General features: G+C 49.0%; 5 protein-coding genes across 5 annotated transcripts; 1 reads left to right on the forward strand and 4 right to left on the reverse strand.

Moving 5' to 3' along the window:
* Positions 1 to 38: 38 nt before the first annotated feature.
* F4807DRAFT_459149 (uncharacterized protein) lies at positions 39 to 1,150 on the reverse strand (the record flags this gene model as incomplete). Its single annotated transcript, XM_048001314.1, has 3 exons — positions 39 to 248; positions 405 to 657; positions 843 to 1,150. The coding sequence occupies 3 exons, from the start codon at positions 1,148 to 1,150 to the stop codon at positions 39 to 41; spliced, it is 771 nt and encodes a 256-aa protein (XP_047855440.1).
* A 1,516-nt stretch (positions 1,151 to 2,666) lies between these two features.
* On the reverse strand, positions 2,667 to 4,689 carry F4807DRAFT_420868 (Isopentenyldiphosphate isomerase). The gene is made up of 3 exons (XM_047997530.1): positions 4,031 to 4,689; positions 3,643 to 3,981; positions 2,667 to 3,583 (listed from the first exon to the last, which is right to left on the reverse strand). Exons 1-3 carry the CDS (start codon positions 4,221 to 4,223, stop codon positions 3,351 to 3,353), a joined length of 765 nt encoding a protein of 254 aa, XP_047855441.1. The 5' UTR covers positions 4,224 to 4,689; the 3' UTR covers positions 2,667 to 3,350.
* F4807DRAFT_420871 (multidrug and toxin extrusion protein) lies at positions 4,690 to 7,739 on the reverse strand. The gene is made up of 5 exons (XM_047997531.1): positions 6,304 to 7,739; positions 5,715 to 6,254; positions 5,418 to 5,662; positions 5,029 to 5,357; positions 4,690 to 4,953 (listed from the first exon to the last, which is right to left on the reverse strand). The coding sequence occupies exons 1-5, from the start codon at positions 7,010 to 7,012 to the stop codon at positions 4,866 to 4,868; spliced, it is 1,911 nt and encodes a 636-aa protein (XP_047855442.1). The 5' UTR covers positions 7,013 to 7,739; the 3' UTR covers positions 4,690 to 4,865.
* Positions 7,740 to 7,755: 16 nt separating this feature from the next.
* Positions 7,756 to 8,733, forward strand: F4807DRAFT_43792 (uncharacterized protein). Its single transcript, XM_047999080.1, has 4 exons — positions 7,756 to 8,092; positions 8,167 to 8,346; positions 8,404 to 8,465; positions 8,526 to 8,733. The coding sequence occupies exons 1-4, from the start codon at positions 7,891 to 7,893 to the stop codon at positions 8,604 to 8,606; spliced, it is 525 nt and encodes a 174-aa protein (XP_047855443.1). The 5' UTR covers positions 7,756 to 7,890; the 3' UTR covers positions 8,607 to 8,733.
* Positions 8,734 to 8,860: 127 nt separating this feature from the next.
* Positions 8,861 to 11,123, reverse strand: F4807DRAFT_459153 (uncharacterized protein; the record flags this gene model as incomplete). The annotated part of the gene is made up of 5 exons (XM_048001315.1): positions 8,861 to 9,669; positions 9,729 to 10,103; positions 10,156 to 10,341; positions 10,397 to 10,465; positions 10,523 to 11,123. 5 exons carry the CDS (start codon positions 11,121 to 11,123, stop codon positions 8,861 to 8,863), a joined length of 2,040 nt encoding a protein of 679 aa, XP_047855444.1.
* Positions 11,124 to 11,391: the final 268 nt, after the last annotated feature.

The following is an 11,391-nucleotide window of genomic DNA, read 5'->3' on the forward strand; positions in this document are numbered from 1 at the left end:
CAGCGTCAGCACAACAGCAAACTTTCAATCGTCGATCCTTACATCATCTTAAACCCGGCGTTGAGCTTGATGGGGATCGAGTTGGGCAGCTTCTGCGGCTCGCGGACCATGATGGTCAGCCGGACGGGCGACTTGCTGTCGGCGCCGAGGTAGATGTCCCTCTTGGCCTCGAAGCCGAACTTCTTGTAGTACGCGTTGTTCTTCAGCGAGCTGGACTCGAGGTACATGGGTCGGCCCTCCGCATCAGCCTGTAAACATTCAGCACGTAGATATATATAGTCGTGGGTTGTGAAGCAGTGATAAGGGGTTGGTTAGGTAATCAAAGGTCTCGATCGGGTAGAAATCGACCGCCACTTGATATCCTCCATCCTTTCCCCCTATTTGCTCACGTGTGATGTACGTACCTTGGAGGCCATGTGCTGAATGAGCTTTCTCGCGTAGCCTCTGCGCTGGCCGGCGGGCTTAGTACCCAGGTAGACCAGGTAGTAGCATTCGTTGTCCCTGTCACCCATGGTCTCAACCTTCGCATTGTGGAGCACCGGTAGCAGCTCTTTGTAGTAGCGCTTCCGGCCCTCCGCAGAGAGTTGATAGTAGAGTCTCCACATACCACTGCGGATGATGGTCACCCAGTCGTCCATCTCCTGGCCTGGAGGCATCCTGTATATCGCAGAGTGAAACATGTCAGTCAACACGATTATTTGTAATTCTTACCAAGTTAGACCCCGGGAAATAGCAAACCCGAGTTGAGGCCACGTATCGACTCTCGGAACGGTGCACATACGCAGCCTAGAGCCCTAGATTTCTTTCCCCGGTTGCCTCTCTTGATCTGATGGCAAACTCACCAGAGCGCCACACCCTCGTAATCCGGTCCGATGGTCGTCACGATGCCCCTGTAACAGTGAGCCGCCACAATGTAGTTGAAGATGTCGACGTGAAGCCTCCACTTAGCCTCGTCATCGACACCAACCATGTCGTCCGAATCGAGGAGGTACTGTGCCAGTTCATCAGTAGCAAAGGCCTGCGCTAGGGATAGCGCTGCTTCCTTGTACTCCGATATTCCGATAGCACGGACTTGACCCTCCCATTTCTGAGGGATGAGAGAACGCGTCTTCAACTCAACAAGGGAAACACTGTTGCTTACGTGCTCCATGTTGGGCGGCTTTCTACTCAAACCTTTGGTCGCCTACAGTCAATCAACAAAGCATTATTAGTCACGGTGTTCTGACAATGCGCGCCACGAGTAGGTAAGGCGGAATTCCAAGCAACGTTGAGTGGGTGAGGCCACTCACTTTAATTATTATTACTTAATATATCCTGTATACTATCTCCCGTGTGAACTCTAGAGAGTTGCGTTCTGGAGATAGGCATAAATCTCGCGGGATGAGCTAAGCAATTGAGGCTCGTGCGAAGGTCAACAGACATCAATGTTGTCTTGACGAGGGTTCCTTTCCTAGAAACTGAAGGTGTTGTAATTCAGACAACAGGCGACGTCACGGGGAAAGTAGACGAGGAAGCCCCAGAGTCCGACGGCTGGCAGAATCTTTGAGTTTGGATTGAAGCGATGAGATGTGACTAGCGACAAAGAGCTACTAGCGAGAACAAAGAATTGATACTCTTGTAAGTAACTAATCCCGTATGAAGGGATCGGTGTGCTATAGCAAGATTGATCAGCAGTGTTGATGTTATTGTAACCTCGAAAGTGACTTGTGGCAACCAAGTATAGTTTCCCAGGTTGGTGAAAGAAACGAGGGTAAGAGAAATTAGCGTTTGTGAGCGCCCGGGGGCCCTTAAAGAGTTGGCGAGCTTCGGTGTACAAGCACAGTGTATAATCGAGCAGGTGAGGCGAGGAGCCAAGGGAGAGTTGCGTGGGATGGGATGCAGAAAGCCTGAATAGTCGATGGTAAGCTGAGGGAGCCGCAGAGGCCGTAGCACGGCAAAGCGACCAACCAGCCACTAGAGACTAGAGGTATGACACTATCCCATCCCTATCCATGGGCCATGGCATCCATCCACGGGTCATCCATGCCCCTCGTGGACTGCTACGTAGGTAGTCCGAAGTAGTGCGTAACCAGTGGTGGCGAGTAGCCAGTAGCAGTCGGCGCACAGGAGTATTCATATCAGGATCTGCCATTGGCTAGCCAGTACGTAGCGGATCACGGCAACGGCCGTCTGGGCACTATAAATTCGCCTATCGAATTCGTCGTCACAGTGCGTCCGACCCAACAACTTGGAATAACTCGTTTCCAGGCTTGACCGCATACATTGTAGCATACATTGTACACCAGTCTCGTGCGCGGAGTTGGTGTGAAGGTGGGCTTGGTTGCTTGCCTATTGGGGATGACAGGTAATCGTCTCTTCAAGGTGTGGGAGAGGTGGAAGAGGGTGTGGGGTGGCCAGTGGTTGGATCGTGGGTTAGACCGGCTAGACTGGTTAGGCTGTCCAGACAGGCCGTATCGCTTAATTCTTAATAATACCTCGCCGTAAACAGTGCCCAGGTTGCCCAGGTGTCGCCAACGGACGATCCTACGTTATCGCAAGTCCAAACCTCCACTAGAAGTTGGCCTGGCCCGTCCCCCGGAGGCACTGTATGTAACTGGCTGCAGCTTACTCACAATGTCACCTGATACTTGATCTCAGCATCGGCCTGACTTTTTTTTTCGAGATCAGGGAGTACAAGTTCGGAGCCCCGGAACCTCTATCTACTGCGTATGCCCAGACTTACATAGGACATACATAGTCGGCGCTTGGTGCGGCCAGCTCAATGTTGAGATCTGACAGCCATCCGGTTGGGCTATGTTTCACCGCAGGCGCAGGATGAGGTGGGGTTGCAGTGTATAATTGCGGTTTTTATTTCCGGAGGGAGTCATGATTCCATCTTTTCTAAGTCATCCTAAGTAGTTCATTCGTATCCTTGAATTCCAGTGATTTATTCTTGGTAACGGGTGTGGTTATTGATAGAAAATCCATGTCTTGTTTCTAAAGTCTAGAAGTTTAGAAGGTTAGAGCGGCATACTTTTATCCCCCCCAACCTCCGAACCAGGGTAGGAACGTTTGTGTTAATTGGTCAATTGATTGGTGGGTGCAATGGCATTTTAACGGGGTTTTGCATGTGTGAAACGACGAAGCAAATGTAAACCCCCGCTCTCAAAAAAGTACTGCTTAGGGGATATCTATTGAAATATGCAGTCCGCGATTGGTGTAAGACATGTACTACGCCTAAGGCTTATGTATGTCTATCCGTCCTTGGCCGGATGATCTTGCTGAGAAATCAGAAAAAATGAAAGGAAAGAAGCAAAAAATGACTCTTCCTCCTCCTAGAACACACGTAGTAAATTCCTCGAACTCCGGATTCACATGCGTCTGATCTCTTGCTCGTTGGTAAACTTCTCGAGACCAGAGTCAAGATGCTCCCACCATTCGAAAAGCATCGACTCGCATATGAGCTTAAACCAAGGCGTAAACGTTAGTTTCGGGTCCTTGAACAGAGCCTTTAGCTCATCGGGGGTAACGTATTTCGCATCCTTCACTTCATTGGGGTTGAGGTTCAGGTCGACATTGGCCTTGATGAAGAGGATGTAGTCGACTTGTCTCACGGGTCAGCATTATATTACAACGCCAAAATTGAGCCTTTTGCTCGCTTACTCTCGTGTTCGCCCCATTTACCATCGCTAGGGGCCTTGTAGTGGATTCGGGTTAGGAAGTGGAAGTCCTCGAAGGGAACTTGTTCCTTCTTGATGCCCAGCTCATGGTCTAGTTTTCGCTGTGCGGCACGCTTCGCACCATCGACAGAGTCCGGCAAGTTTGAGCCGGTCTCGCCGGGAATACCTAAGGGGTGCGAGCAGCATGTGTTCGTCCACATGTCAGGGAACGTGATCTTCTCGGAAGCTCGCTGCTGGAGGAGCAGTCGGTTTTGGTCGTCGAATAGGAAGCAAGAGAAGGCTCGGTGCAACAGCCCTTTGTCGATATTGGTCATCAGATGGCCTACGAGGTCAGCCAAGGCTCTACTACATAGTCTTGAGCTACCACATACATAGCTTCTTGCTGGCATTTCCAATTGGGTTGTCGTCGTTGTCGAGAACGATGCACATCTCGTCCATCAGTCGAATCTGTTCGGCATCGTGACCTTCTAGCTCCGCCGAGCTGGTGTCTATGTCTGGGAATAGACGAAGAATAGTCTCGGCCGACGGGCCATTCTGTGTGACTGTCGCCGTCGTAGTAGACATCGTGACTAAGAACTATAGATACTACCTAATACTTTGTTCACCGACGGCAATGATCCGATTTCTTGAGGAAGGGAGAGGGGGGCAATGCGGGACGCTCTCAAGATTTTGGGTGACTTGGGAAATCGTTGCGACCCTTTGATATCGATAGCAGAGAGGGTGGACCCTTGGCGGGGAACGTGAAAGTTCAATGGGTCCCGAGTATTTCTTAAGGGGTCGCATCTAGCGTCAAAACTCACGGGCCACAAATTGGCCATATATCTAGATTATTACCTAATTAAACTTCCATGGTTCTAGATAGTCTTTCGCCTATCGGAGGGTCTCAGCCTCATAATGCAGTGCACGTTTATTCCTTTACCGTAGCCCAATTATGTATCGAATTACATATTCATTATCGTATTATTCGGATACTGTGCGGGTGGCTGGCTGATGGTGGCGCCTACCCAGATATACCTATCATCCCGACACGGCTTGCATCTAAACCTTGAACTCTCGGATTGAAACCTTCTGCCGTGATACTGCGCCCTATAGGTACATACATACATACATACATACATACGTACATACGTACATACATCTAGGCGCCGACAAATCGCGCAAAGTGACAGAAAATGAAGCATGTAATACACTGCATACATTATCTTATCAACCTGCCGCATTCCGATGCTCTGCATCTCGAGCCGACTGTTCCCAGTCCGAAATGTAAGTGTACCAGTACTCGACAGAGGCGACGCTATCACATGCAAACCGTCAGCAACTTATTTTGAGTGATGAGTTTACGGAGGAATAGGCAAAAGGGTGAGCTTACAGAGCCAGTCCTATTGTGGTGCCTAACCACAAGCCGGTGAGCTTCCAGTCGAGGAGGAAAGCAGTCGCAAACGAAATGGGCAACGCAATAATGTAGTAGATCGACAAATTTGCGTAACCGCCGAATGACTGCTTTCCAATCCCACGAAGTAGCCCATGTGCAACGGCTGCGAGGCCGTCAAAGACCTGCATGCACGCAACCAGCGGCATGACTGTCGCCACCATCCCGATGACTTCTTCATCTTGCGTAAAGAGCAGAGGAAGTTGATAGCGGAGACCTGCAAGCAAGCACAAATTGAACAGTCCAATGAGACATCCCGCCCAGAAAGCCTTTCATCTGTTAGCTGATATTCTGTACATATCTCACCGCCCATTCGATAACAAACTTACCACTTTGGCTGACGTCTTGGCTGCGTTGATTAACCCCGCCCCTATTAGGTTAGCTACTCGGGTTGATGCCGCGATGGATACGGGGAAAGGGATCATAAAGGTTGTTGACGTCAATGTAACCAAAATGCTCTGCGCCGCCAAGTACGTTGTCCCGAATTGGCTTGTTGCCAACGTAAGGATCTCGAAGGCGAACCATTCGGCCATCACCATAATCATCCCGGGTAATGCGAGCTTAATCATCGGCCCTTTGTGGTGTTAGTGATCAGTCCATGACGACGTCAAGCTTTCATAACTCACCCCAATTCGTAAGAGCGCGACGGGTGAAACCTCCCCAGCATTGTGACCCGTCCACAAACACCACATACGCAAGTAGCAGGAGAGGCATTAGTGTTTGCGTTATCGCAACTGAAATAGGGGCACCGATAAATCCCCACCCGAAGTGCCATACCAAGAGCCAGTTAACGAGAATATTCAAGGGGGCGGCAATCAACAGGACGTAGGTCGTTGCAACGAATAGTCCTTGCGACTGAACAAACCGCTTTCCTGCTTCGAACGCAGCAAAACCAGGCACACCTACGGTCACAATTCGAAGGTAAAGACCCGCTAGTTCAGCAGAGCGCGGATCAGGTACTATGTGGAGGAGTATATCCTCAGCGAAGAAGAAAAGTACGGCCGCCGGGACAACAAGCGTCCATAAGAAATATATCATCCGTTGGAGTTGTAGGCCTACTAGCTGTTTGTGACCAGAGCCATAGGCCTGGGCACACAGAGTGTCTAGACTCGTTGCCAGTCCCTGCATGGGGGCATAGCAAAGAATATTTGCTGTCATAGTAGCCACTATATCTAGATTAGTATCAACAAAGACAAACGAGATGTCTAAACTCACAACTAACGGCACCTAGCTCAATCTTTCCGATTCGCCCAACAGCAAATATACTAGCAATGTTGACACTATATTGCAACAGGAACGTCAAGATCAGCGACCGCGAGTAAATCGCAATCGTCTGCGCTTCTCTCTGCCATGTGGTCTCGATCTTCCCCGAGGCCACGGCGGCCTCCCATTGTCCATTTAGACGCCCATTGGGCAAAGCTGAGGAGCTAGGTCTATCAACTAGTAAAGGCGAAGATTCCGAGGGCTGGACCGTGATTCTCGGAACCTCCTCATCTCCTGGTGTTCTGCGGACCTTGGTGCTAAAAAGAGCCTTATACAAAGTTGAGAGCATCCCGGGCCGTTCTTCTGGAGTATGTTTCGGCGGGAGAATGTGGTTATCCCTCAGCAGACTGCGCTCAGCATTGCGAGATTGTTTCTTCTCGATCCTCGTGAGAACGGGCTCATTCAAAGGATCATTTACTAAGCTCGGCCTTCTAAATCCAAAAGCAACCCCAGCAGGCTGTGTGTATAAGACAGGCCCGCTTTCCGGCTCAGACTCTGATTCAGGCTCATCGTCGTCAAATACATTCTCAATAGCCTCGTCCTCGGAGCATTCCGCGATATCTCTAGCTAATATCTCTTGTGCTATGGGAGAAGCAGATGTGAAGGACGAAGCGATATCCAGCCCCCTCCTCGTCTGCGGGATCGGTTTCGAATGTGACATTTTTGCGGTCTCTTAGATGACTTTGAAGAACTCTGATGAACTCCGAAGGACGAAGTTGTCCCTCGGCGTGCTACTCAATGATAAACAAGAAAAGCAAGCCTGGTAAGACAAGCGGCTAGCGAGGTTGAACAACAAGAAGCAAGACTTCGGCAATAACTCATCCGGCACGAGAGCGCGACAAAATTTTCTTACTGTAGAAGTGTTGTTTCGGACAGCTCGAGGTTTATCATGGTTAGTATTTTGAAGTTGTCAAGATAGACAAACTTATCTTGATAACATGACACCTTGGGAACTTAAGATACGCAAGGATACGCAGACAGCTAGGTTGACTCGAGCTGATGGTCTTTATCTTAGGGGGTCCATATTTAAAGGCGGTTAGAAGATACAATTCCGGGGCTGGGCTCCCCGCCTACCCGCTTAAGGCCCGCCACCGGAGCTCACTTGTAAAAAAGGAGCCGTCGCTCCTGTCTCGTCTCGGTTTAGTCTTAGAATTGGTGGGACGATACATCGGACTAGACCTTTACAATATTAATGTATAGATAGGAGACTAACGCGTACGGATACCTACTTTGGTTAACAGTAGCACAAGGTGAAATGGGAATACGTAACTTGAATTTCTGTCAAAATGCCGTGAGAGCACACGATGTCTCCACTTTCATGGGTTCGCACAATGCTCCCGGCTTTCCCGTTTTAAGCCGCTGATGCATTATTATGTACAACATCTTAAGACTAAGACATTTCCTATCAAAACATCTTCAAGGGGCTAAAAATAACAGCTTCCTCCAATCAGCGAAACCCTTCCTAATAACTAATGTATAACTTGGTAATTCTATAATGATAATCGCATCTTATATAATCGGCAACACATAATAATAACAATGCCAACCCCTCAACCGGACCCCGAGGAAAGCCAGCCCTCGACTTCATGCTGCGATGCGCTCTCCTTCTCAAACCTAAGACGGCCTGTCGAAGTAGGAGATTCGAGCCCTAGCAATGTATTCTGGATATGGCCCTTCCTCGGGCCATTGCTCGTCGTGAATGAGAGCAGCGACACGCGCGACCACTGCGCCAATGAAAGAAGTGAGTTTTTTTTTCATTTTTCGGTCAAGGCGTATTGTGCCTATTCAACTTGCTAACGAAGCCCCCCATAAAAGCCTTTCTATCTTACCTTCGGCTCTCCATTTACATGGCCGTCGTCGCCATAGCCATCGTGTTATCCTTTCACCTGAAGTCGCAACCCTCGGAACTGGAACTGCGCATGTCCCGACCCCTCGGCATCATCTTTTGGATTCTATCCTTGGCCTGTCTAGTTCTCGGGTTTGGAAACTATATAAGTCCGTCTCCCTCCATCACGTAATATATGTACGTGTCGCTAATCGCTGTGAGTACAGAGACTTTAGACAAGTACAGCAGGAAAGTAGCCATAGTTCAGACTGGCTGGAGAACGCAATCGGTGAGTCCCCCTGTATATATACACCTTGCCTTTTAGCTTCACCGTTAACAAGACCAAAAGATTATGTCTCTCATTGCATTATCGATCGTGAGCACCTCTGTGATTCTATTGGTAATTGAGAAATTGCAAGCTGAGAGATGACTACAATATCCACGATCTCAATAAACCCATTTTTTCTTGCCGACTCGGAAGTTATATACATGGTCTCCTTGAATATATCTGCTGGTATATATACGTTGCATCCCGGTCCAAAACGCGCCAAACCCCACAACTAAGGACCAGTCACTTAATTCCGATAACTCCAACTACAATCCTTGTTGAGCGTGATTCCTAGGTCATATCGAAATCTTTAAAGCCCTGGGGACCGTTGAAATTTTACATATATTCTTATTGGCTTAATCCGTCGAGCAGAACATATCTTGTGCTGATAGGGGCTCCCTTTCTTCCTTCTTTCCCGGTTCCGTACCACAACCACCGACTTTCTCTCTGAACTCCGCCGAATACTTGGCAGAGAGTGCATCTAATTCTTCGAGGTCCGTTGACCGGCCGTTCCACGTTACTATGGGCAAGTCGTTAAACGGGCGAAGGTTCCCCTTGTTGGGAAGACTATCAAGAAGGGATACTGGGGCAAGAGGTGTCTCTATACCCGTCCGGATCTTCTGCCTAACGTTCTCAATCTCTTCTTCGCTCGCGTCATCCGCAAGGAGCGGCTTCGAGCTTTCATGACTTGCGTACTCCTCCGGCAGATGGTTCAATTCGCTGTGGACAGTTGCCAGGTTCCTAGCAGTGTCGTCACCAGGATATAGCATCCAATAGCCCCGTGCTCGGGCCAATCTCAAGGCATGTTCCAGCCAAGACGGATACTGCGTGCTCACGATCTTTTCCGAAAGGAGCGCTGGGACGGGGTCTGATTCTTGTTTGGCTTCTAATGACCTGGAAACGAAGTCATGAAGCTCCATCCACCTTTCACCCAGGAAAAGCACTGCATTGCTAGTGGGCGCCTGCCAGAGGAATGAGGTTGAGATCTCTTCATCTGATGGGTCTCCCGAATTGGTACTTTTTAGCAGCGAAGGCGGAGTAAATGCCCCCTTCCCATCCAGCAATTGATTTGGTTGCTCAAGGCTAATACCAAAGAGCCGGCGATCCCAGTGCTGATATGTAGAAACGGCCGAATATCTATATTCTAAAAGGGAATATTTCAAGTCTAAGGATCGATTAGAGAGCTGATCATGCTTGAGGGAGGGCGGGGGATGAATGGCTCACAGTGGAAGAAATCAGGTGATAATTCAACTTGTGGAGAGAGCACTAATATGTGTGAGTATTCCGGCTGGGCTGGCCAGAAAGATTCAAGAAACCTGGCTGAACTTTCCTCCTCGTTCATTCTCTGGTGAGGGATACGATGTCTAAGCGAAAGATAACGTGCGTTAGTTGGATTATATACATGAGCGGGTGGCCACGTGAATGTTTCGAGGAAGCGCTTAGTCGGAGGATCAATATCGTGAGGAAGTTCGATAGTGAGATGAGGAACGGAACTCGAAGTATAGTCCGCTGCGCTTAGAGACCTAAGAAGTCTAATTAAACTTCCCGATGCCCCTGGTATAGCATGGATAAGGATATCAATATGGATTTTGTGCCACACTTAGATGTGAGTTAGCAGTAGTAAGCACAATCGGAGGGCGAACTATCTTACTGCGCAAGGCCTGACTATCTAGCTTTGTTAACCACTCAAGCCTCTTTGCTGATCTACGCGGTAACTCAATTAGAGTATTCTTCTTTGCCTTTGAGTGCTGCTGTGCGGCCCGCAGGAAGAATGTTTCTTCGTCAATTGAACCATCTATGAAAATAGCCTGAGGGTGCATATAATTGAAAATATGATCTGAAAGACACTTTGTAAGCCACGGCATTTATTATGAAGAAATCGCAATACGCACGAAATGCACGAAACACAGCAGTTTCCATCCGATCATCAGTCGATATCTGTGGATAGTCTGGGCGCGCATCTTATAACAAAGTCAGTAAGTGGCTGTATACATTTCTCTGGACCTTTGGAGTCGCACCATGAAATATAATCTGGCACGAGTCGTCAATGCCATTGACTTTTCGTAGCTCCTGTATGTCGATATCGCTCCGACTCATCAGAGCAAAATGCACATAGCTCTTCAAGTCGCTTCCCATCTGGCAGGCGATCGGTAATAGCGTCGCGGCGCTCCTGAGGCTTGAGGCTGCGAAGAGAACATTTCTATTTATCACCATGTTCCCCCTTGTGCCACTGATACCGTGCAATGTCGGGGCAAGCTCAAGAAACCTGACAGGTCCATTGAATATGCGCTCAGGTGTGGTCGCTAGAGCTTGGGGTTTGGGCGGGGCGGCTTGGGATCGGTCGGAGGCAGGATGCCTGGGAAGAGTCGTAGAGAAGTCTGGATAGGTATAACTAGGACGGCGCATTTGCGCATTGGGACCGAGTACCGGGATATTCTTAATGAAGAGGTAGACGATCGAAGCTACGACGAGCACTAGAGCTATACGTTTGAGGGACCGTCGCGGAGGGACTCGGGCTGGGTTCCAATTCGGTTGTCGCAATCCACCGCCATTCTTAAAAGGCTTGTGGTCGTCATCCTTTTTGCCCAGCTCTTCGTCACTAAGGAAGAAGCCTCGCATTTTCCCCCATGTAGACATACCAAAGCTCTGGCGCGAGAGCAAAGAGGAAATAAAAGGACGAGCAAGCAGACAGGTATATATCACAGGTCGGTCCTCAAAAACTTTGAAAGCTGCATCTCAAATGACAACTCTTGAATTGAGCAAATTTAGTAAATTGAAGCTTGGTAAAAGCAAAAATGATGAATGTTGGAAGCTACCCTGATACCTCGATACCTGACACCTAATACCTAGGTCTCGATAGGGCAAGGGCAGTCGAGTTGAATCGATG

Source organism: Annulohypoxylon truncatum (assembly GCF_022578515.1).
Source record: "Annulohypoxylon truncatum strain CBS 140777 unplaced genomic scaffold F4807scaffold_11, whole genome shotgun sequence".
Lineage (NCBI taxonomy): Eukaryota > Fungi > Ascomycota > Sordariomycetes > Xylariales > Hypoxylaceae > Annulohypoxylon > Annulohypoxylon truncatum.

Bases quoted from the DNA above. Each gene is read 5' to 3' on its own strand.
- F4807DRAFT_43792 (XM_047999080.1), top strand. From the start codon at position 7,891: ATGCCAACCCCTCAACCGGACCCCGAGGAAAGCCAGCCCTCGACTTCA. The intron at 8,093-8,166 runs GTGAGTTTTTTT...CCCCCATAAAAG, and splicing joins CCACTGCGCCAATGAAAGAA to CCTTTCTATCTTACCTTCGG. The intron at 8,466-8,525 runs GTGAGTCCCCCT...CAAGACCAAAAG, and splicing joins CTGGCTGGAGAACGCAATCG to ATTATGTCTCTCATTGCATT.
- F4807DRAFT_420871 (XM_047997531.1), bottom strand. From the start codon at position 7,012: ATGTCACATTCGAAACCGATCCCGCAGACGAGGAGGGGGCTGGATATC. The intron at 6,255-6,303 runs GTGAGTTTAGAC...ATCTAGATATAG, and splicing joins TGAGCTAGGTGCCGTTAGTT to TGGCTACTATGACAGCAAAT. The intron at 5,358-5,417 runs GTAAGTTTGTTA...AACAGATGAAAG, and splicing joins CCAAGACGTCAGCCAAAGTG to GCTTTCTGGGCGGGATGTCT.
- F4807DRAFT_420868 (XM_047997530.1), bottom strand. From the start codon at position 4,223: ATGTCTACTACGACGGCGACAGTCACACAGAATGGCCCGTCGGCCGAG. The intron at 3,982-4,030 runs GTATGTGGTAGC...CTGACCTCGTAG, and splicing joins AAATGCCAGCAAGAAGCTAT to GCCATCTGATGACCAATATC. The intron at 3,584-3,642 runs GTAAGCGAGCAA...CCGTGAGACAAG, and splicing joins TAAATGGGGCGAACACGAGA to TCGACTACATCCTCTTCATC.